The sequence below is a fragment of the Microtus ochrogaster genome, assembly GCF_000317375.1.
Source record: "Microtus ochrogaster isolate Prairie Vole_2 chromosome 14 unlocalized genomic scaffold, MicOch1.0 chr14_random_1, whole genome shotgun sequence".
Classification (NCBI taxonomy): domain Eukaryota; kingdom Metazoa; phylum Chordata; class Mammalia; order Rodentia; family Cricetidae; genus Microtus; species Microtus ochrogaster.
This window is the reverse complement of record NW_004949096.1, coordinates 19,724,724-19,731,247: the sequence shown is the minus strand read 5'-3', so window position 1 is coordinate 19,731,247 and position 6,524 is coordinate 19,724,724. Positions and strand designations below refer to the sequence as shown.

General features: G+C 52.7%; 1 protein-coding gene across 3 annotated transcripts in view; it reads right to left on the bottom strand.

The window, feature by feature from the left end:
• The window catches only part of Slc39a13 (solute carrier family 39 member 13), a 9,808-nt gene extending 4,462 nt beyond the window's left edge, over nucleotides 1-5,346 (bottom strand). Inside the window, exons 1-6 of one of the 3 annotated variants that reach the window (XM_026787823.1) lie at nucleotides 5,185-5,346; nucleotides 3,575-3,883; nucleotides 1,399-1,512; nucleotides 982-1,103; nucleotides 493-594; nucleotides 302-391 (exon numbers count right to left, since the gene is read on the bottom strand). In XM_026787823.1, coding sequence (XP_026643624.1) covers nucleotides 302-391; nucleotides 493-594; nucleotides 982-1,103; nucleotides 1,399-1,512; nucleotides 3,575-3,875 — 729 coding nt within the window. In that variant the 5' untranslated portion in view covers nucleotides 3,876-3,883; nucleotides 5,185-5,346. The remainder of the gene's footprint in view (nucleotides 1-301; nucleotides 392-492; nucleotides 595-981; nucleotides 1,104-1,398; nucleotides 1,513-3,574; nucleotides 3,884-5,184) is intronic. The other 2 variants (XM_005364177.3, XM_013352762.2) reach the window with 2 other exon arrangements.
• Nucleotides 5,347-6,524: the final 1,178 nt, after the last annotated feature.

Sequence of the window (6,524 nt, the reverse complement as noted above, 5' to 3'; positions counted from 1 at the left end):
GGCGGATCTCTGTGAGTTCGAGACCAGCCTGGTCTACAAGAGCTAGTTCCAGGACAGGCTCCAAAACTACAGAGAAACCCTGTCTTGAAAAACCAAAAAAAATAAAAATAAAAAAAAATAAAGGTGAAGGGAGATAGGGGAGAGGCTAGAGCAGCATCCAGCAGGACAGGGACAAGGGGCTTCACAAAGATACTGTTAGTAAAAGCAAGAAGCAGAGACTTTCTTTTGGAGGTTGATCAAATTGGTAGATATTAGTATCCTTTCCACCAGATGCCAGAGCTCTACTTGCCCTACCCCTTACCTTTTTGCTCACAAGGAAGCTGGCAGCCACAGCCAGCCCATGAGTGAAGTTGTCTATGGTGTTGGCCAGCAGGTTGAGATAGCCGCTGACCTGGGTGAAGGGAAAGAAAGCCGGGCTGAGCCAGGCAGGCAGAGCTGAGCTGGCCATTCAGCTCTGTGGCTGCAGGAGGGGGGCCCTCATGGGCCACTCACTTTGAGGTTCCGGACCACGGCTCTCAGGCCGGGCTCTGCAGCCGGCTGGGCCAGACAGTGGCCTCCATTGAGCGCGGCAGCAGTGGGGTCTTTGCTGGGGGCCTACGGCCAGAAGAAGGAGAGAGGTGACATTAGATGCCCCCCACTCAGACAGGTAGACAGAGAGAGAGGGACAAGAGACAGAATATCTCCTTGATCTAGCTAGACTTTGCTGATCCGTCATCAGGCCTCAACCCCATAGTCTGTCATCATCCATCCATGAGATCAAACTACTTCAGAGGCTGGCACTGCCATCCTTGGGAGTTTCCTACCACAGCTCTCAGGGAAAAGCCAGGAGATACTCAGACCCTGGGCTTCTCCAGGCCATGGGTATTTATTTTACTTTTTCATTTACTTTAGAAGCAGAAAACAAAACAAAACAAAAAAATCACAAAAAACAAAGAAAAAAAAACAACCCGACATATCCGGGCTCTGGGTCTTGTGGCTTACCTGTCTGGGGCCCTCCTCCTTGCTATTCAGGAACATCTTCTCCAGTGCCAGAAAGGTCAGGAAGCCAGCAATGACCCATAGCCCCAGCTGTTGCTGCTGCTGGAGACTCTGTCCTTCATCACCTGCAGGGGGAGCACTAACAGGCCATGCCAAGCCAGTGGCTAGAAGGGAGTCATTTGGAATGGGGCCTATTTCAGGGCTAGTTCAGGGAGGAGGTTTGGGAGGGGCACCTACTGAACAAGCAGCTCCCCAAAGAAGCCAGGGCATTGGAATGCGACCTTCCCTCTTAGACAAGGTTTTCTGAATCTCTCTTCCACATCCCTCCCATGGCCCTCTCTGTAGAGCCAGCAGGGCCTAGGCCAGCCTGGGCATGGGCATGGGTTCTGCCCTCCTGTCCTGCCCTGTGGTCTCACTCACCGGGGCTGATGCGACAGGTGTAGGCCCATGCCTCTGGCAGCAGGTGCAGAAACACATTGCCCAAGAGTCCACCCAAGGCAAAGCTGAGCAGCTGCTTCAGACGCCAGGCTCCAGCTGCAAGCAGACGTGAGGGCCTGGGTTGAGCTTGTGCCCCCAAGCACCCAAAGGCTGGGTTTCCAAAGACTACTGCTTTTCTGGGTAGCTCTTCCCCAATCCACAGAGTGCTCAGTAGGGACCACTGTGGACTCACTGACTACTGCATATTGGTTAAGAGATGGGCTTGGGCCCTGGCAAGTTCCAGTTCTCCAATCCATCTGCTGGCACCTGGAAGATAACTTCTAAGACTCGGTTTCCTCATGTACAAATTGGATCAGAATTAAACAACAAAGCATAAAGCAAATGTTCATTCAATGGGAATATCTCGCCTCAGTTAGTGCCACCTGTAGAAAACTGACAGAAACTTAGGGACTTTTACGACTTGCATGTCCAGATTTAGAAGTGCTTCTCGGCTGCTGGTGGTGCAGTGACCCCCAGGGGACACTGCTGTTTCCAAGTTAGCCAGAAAACAAATGCTTCCCACTTGTAGAATGTAGCCAACACTCCAAGTGCATCCTGCACTACCCTGCCAAGCCTCATACACACCAAGTGAGCATCCTACCAGCGCTACCCCATCCCCCGGGTTGTCTGAAGAAGGACACATTGCATAGGCACGACAGGTTCCAGGAAGGCTTGGTTCACAATTGGTAGCAACAATCCTCCAGGAGCATGGCAGATGGCAAAAGGCAGTCACTCTGTTTATTTATTTATTTTACTATTATTGTGTGTGTGTGATGTGTGTGAGTGCACACATGGGTACACAGAGGACAACTCTGGAGTGTGTGTTCTCTCCTTCCTCCTTACATGGACAACTCTGGAGTGTGTGTTCTCTCCTTCCTCCTTTACATGGGTTTCAGGAATGAAGTCAGTTTGACAGGCTTGTAGGGCAAACACCTTTATCCACTGAGCCATTCCATGCTTTTACTTTATTTATTCATTCATTTATTTATTTATTTATTTATTTATTTATTTATTTATTATGCATACAATATTCTGTCTGTGTGTATGCCTGCAGGCCAGAAGAGGGCACCAGACCTCATTACAGATGGTTGTGAGCCACCATGTGGTTGCTGGGAATTGAACTCAGGACCTTTGGAAGAGCAGACAATGCTCTTAAGAGCTGAGCCATCTCCAGCCCTACATTCTTTTTATACTCTGAGAAAGGGTTTCACACAGCACAGGTTGACTTCTGCCTGGTTATGTAGCTAAATAAAGATAACCTTAGCCAGGCGATGGTGGCGCACGCCTTTAATCCCAGCACTCAGGAGGCAGAGGCAGGCGGATCTCTGTGAGTTCGAGGCCAGCCTGGTCTACAGAGCTAGTTCCAGGACAGGTTCCAAAGCCACAGAGAAACCCTGTCTCGAAAAAAAAAGAAAAAAAAAAAGATAACCTTGAACTTTGGATTCTTCTGCCTTCACTCAAGTTCTGGGATTTTCAGTAAGAGCTACCATATCCAGCTGTATTCAGCTGGGGACTGACTTCCTGTGTACCAGGCAAGCACAGCAGCATCAGCTACTACATCCCTAGCCTTTAGACCACTAACCCAAACCGGGGGGCAGGCAGCACTTGCTCACCTCTGTACTCGGGGTTCAACATGAGCCTGTAAACGCCTGCCCTCCCTGCACCAGGCGATCCCCTGAGTGCTCATCTAAAACTCACAAGTCAGTGACAGTACTGCTCTCGTGGCGGGTGAGGCTGCTGGGGACATGTGAAGCACCCATTCTACTACTGAACTGCATGATCAGACCTACCAGCCTTATTTTAAAGTCTGGCAGACTAAGGCAGAGTGAGATTAAGTGATTTGCCATGTTCTACTTAGTTGGTGGGTGGCAGAGCCAGGATTTGAGCCCAGGTAATGTGGCAGCCACATTGCCAGCCACTGTTCATGTCTGGGAAATGTCTGCTGACTGAAGTAAGAAGCAGATGCATAAATGAATGAACAAATGAGCATGTATACCATCTTCCCACAGGACCAAGGTGGCACTGCTCCAGACACAGTGTACCCGGCACTTTCCCAAAAGCAAGCAATATGTTTCCTTCCTTTTGTGAGGATTCTCAGGGCCACTGAAGGGCCACTCACCTTTTGAGTGTAACATGGTCCCCATCTCCAGGGGAATGACCAACAAGGGGAAAACCCCACTGAGTCCAACCACGAGGGAGCCCAAGAGGGAGCAGATCCAGGTGTCCAGTCGCTCCCCACTCAGCAAAGTACCCCAAGACTCGCTTTCTTTATCATCCAGGCGACAGGCAGCTGCAGCCCCCAGGCTCCGGAGGGCTGGCTGAGAACTTCCAACCCTTTTCAGGAGCTCCAGGGCAAGGACAGTGAGGAAAAGGACCTTTTGGCCTGCCATCCCATAGCCAGGGCAGGGACATCCAGGCATGCCAGCTGCTGGAAAACACAAAGGCTGCTTATGTGAGCTGCCTCCGTGGACCACATGCCCACTCAGGAAGCGCAGCATCTCCTCCCGCCTCAAATGACCATGGCATCACCCTCCTGCTTGCTCCCGAGGATGGGTGAACACAGCAAAGGGGTTCTGCTCCTCTATACTTCTCCCAAAAACCGCACATTTTTTCCTTCTGAGCTGGCTCCAGCCTGTGTGCCAATGTGTCCGCCTAAGGTTAAACTTTCTCTAATGACTGGGTGAGGCACTGCCTGGGCTTCCTTCAGCCACCGGAGGGCCCATCCCTGCTGGGTGTCTCTAGCTGCCAGGAGAGGCTTAGCTGCCAGGAGAGGCTTGGCTGCCAGGATGTGTCTGTGAAGACACCCCAGGGTCTAAGGCCAGCAATGAGCTTGATGGGGAGCACAGGTGGAGAAACTGAGCAGTGGTCCAAACCTCTTCCCCCTAAATGATCTCTTGGGTAGCAAGAGACAAGTGGAGCAGAAGAGAAGAGATGCCTCACAGATGAAGGAGCACAGGCTGACGACTTGTGGCTAATTTGGTGATCTAGATTTTAAGCTGTTTAACTGTGGGCAATTCCTGTTGCCCCTTCCCAGTCTGGTCTTCATCAGGGAATGGATTTGGGTAATGCCTCCCTCACAGAGATATGGATATGAGATGGGCTTGTTAATTCAGGTAGTTGATGGCAAGGAGAACATAAGCCATGTGCCAGAGGAGGCCTGAAGCACTCCCAGAAGCAATGAGTTCTGCAGACAGATCACCGGATGGGGATGTGAGTCAACCAAGCAAGAAGCTCAATCTGGAAAGTTTGAGTGTGGTTTGCCCTGTCTGTACCTACTGTGACCTTTAACTGCCTCAGTTTCCTCCCTCTGGTTGGTGAGTAGAAGCCTATATCTGGGATCTAAGGCCTTAATTAGACCCCACCCCCACAGCTACCACTGGGGGGGGGGGCAAGCGAAGCTTCACTGGTACCAAGGCAGGCCCTAGCCAGGTCAAGTCCTTGGCGGGTCATGCAGAGGCGAGGGGATCACAGGCTTGGAAGTATGGGGTATGGAGAGAACGGAGAAGGCAAGAGAAAGGAGAGTCAAGAAAGTGAGCCAGAGAGTATCTGGTGGAAGGAGAGAAGCGGGGTAGCTGAGAGAGATGAGGGGCAGAGTGTGGGACGACAGCAGTAAGGAAGAGTCAAAAGCAGGCAAGTTCCACTCCTAGACTCTGGACGAGCCGCAGCCGGTTTGGGAATCGACACGGTCCATCCCACCCCGGACGCGGGCCTGAGGGTCCAGCGACTCACCGTGCGGTGGCAGCGGTGGCAGAGGTGGCGGCGGCGGTAGCTGCAGCGCTCCGGGCGGGCCCGGCCATCCAGCTGCAGGCTCGCGCCCCGCCCCAGCTCTGCCTCGCCCGGCCCCGCCACTAGGCCCCCGGCCCGGAGCCACCCCCGGCGTGCAGCCACGTCACACAGGACAGTCCGGAACCAGACGCGCCCGGCTCCGGGGGGCTAGACGGAGCGGCGGCGGGGGGGCGCTTCCGCTTCTTAGCCATGGGGGACCCGCGCGGTCAGTGCACTTCCGCTCGGGCCGGATTACCGGGCTGCGGAGAGGGCAGGACGGAAGTGGGTAGACCCGCGGGCACCGCTTTTAGTCAGGCTTAGCTAGATGAGGGCAGCGGCCACGCGGGGACCGCGACCGTTCTGGGCATGCAGTCCCCGCAGTGGCCACACGAGGGCGCGCGTGGCCGCCAGACCGCTCTGTCCCGGGATAAGAGCGCGGCTGTGGTTCTGAGTCAGCCAGCGCGCCTGGCTCCTCCACAGGCAGGGAAAGGGGAAGTGCCTGCCACAGGGAGGGGCCTGGGCCCGGTACCTCAGAAGAGGGAATTTTATTCTTACTCATCGAATTATTTTTATGCTTTGGTTTTTCACTTGGAACCTCAGGCCACTGTCTCCAGGACAGTAACCCTTTGAGATCCAATACATGTTTCTAGACCCTGTGCCCTGGAATCCCAAACCTGGCACAAAGAAAGGGCTTTGTGTTCCCTTAACCCTACACAAGCTGGGCCTGCACTCCACTGGAGCAAGTATGACAAGAATTACTGTAGTCCTCTGATTTACTGAACACACACTATGTACCATCAATAATTAGGGTTATCTCACCAATTCCTCGTTGTTGTTTTTTTGTTTGTTTGTTTTGTTTTTTTTTTGAGACAGTAGTGCTTTGGAGCCTGTCCTGAAACTAGCTTTTTTTTTTTTTTTTTTCGAGACAGGGTTTCTCTCTAGCTTTGGTGCTTGTCCTGGAACTAGCTCTTGTAGACCAGGCTGGCCTCGAACTTACAGAGATCCGCCTGCCTCTGCCTCCCGAATGCTGGAATTAAAGGCGTGCGCCACCACCGCCCGGCAGTTCCTTATTTTTATCAGATGTGTACTGACTGTTGTATTGGTTTATGGCAGCCACACAAATGGCAGAGCTAGAATTCAACTTGGATGTACCTAGGGCCTGTGATGGCCGCCTCATTTCTAAGCCTGAACACAGTACAAATGTGGCCTAAAATCCCCTTTGCATCCTCTTCTAGGAATTAGCCAGCAGCCGGTGAAGAAGAATGTTCAGCCAAGGCTAATGTCTGGGCTCATCCCTTGGGCAG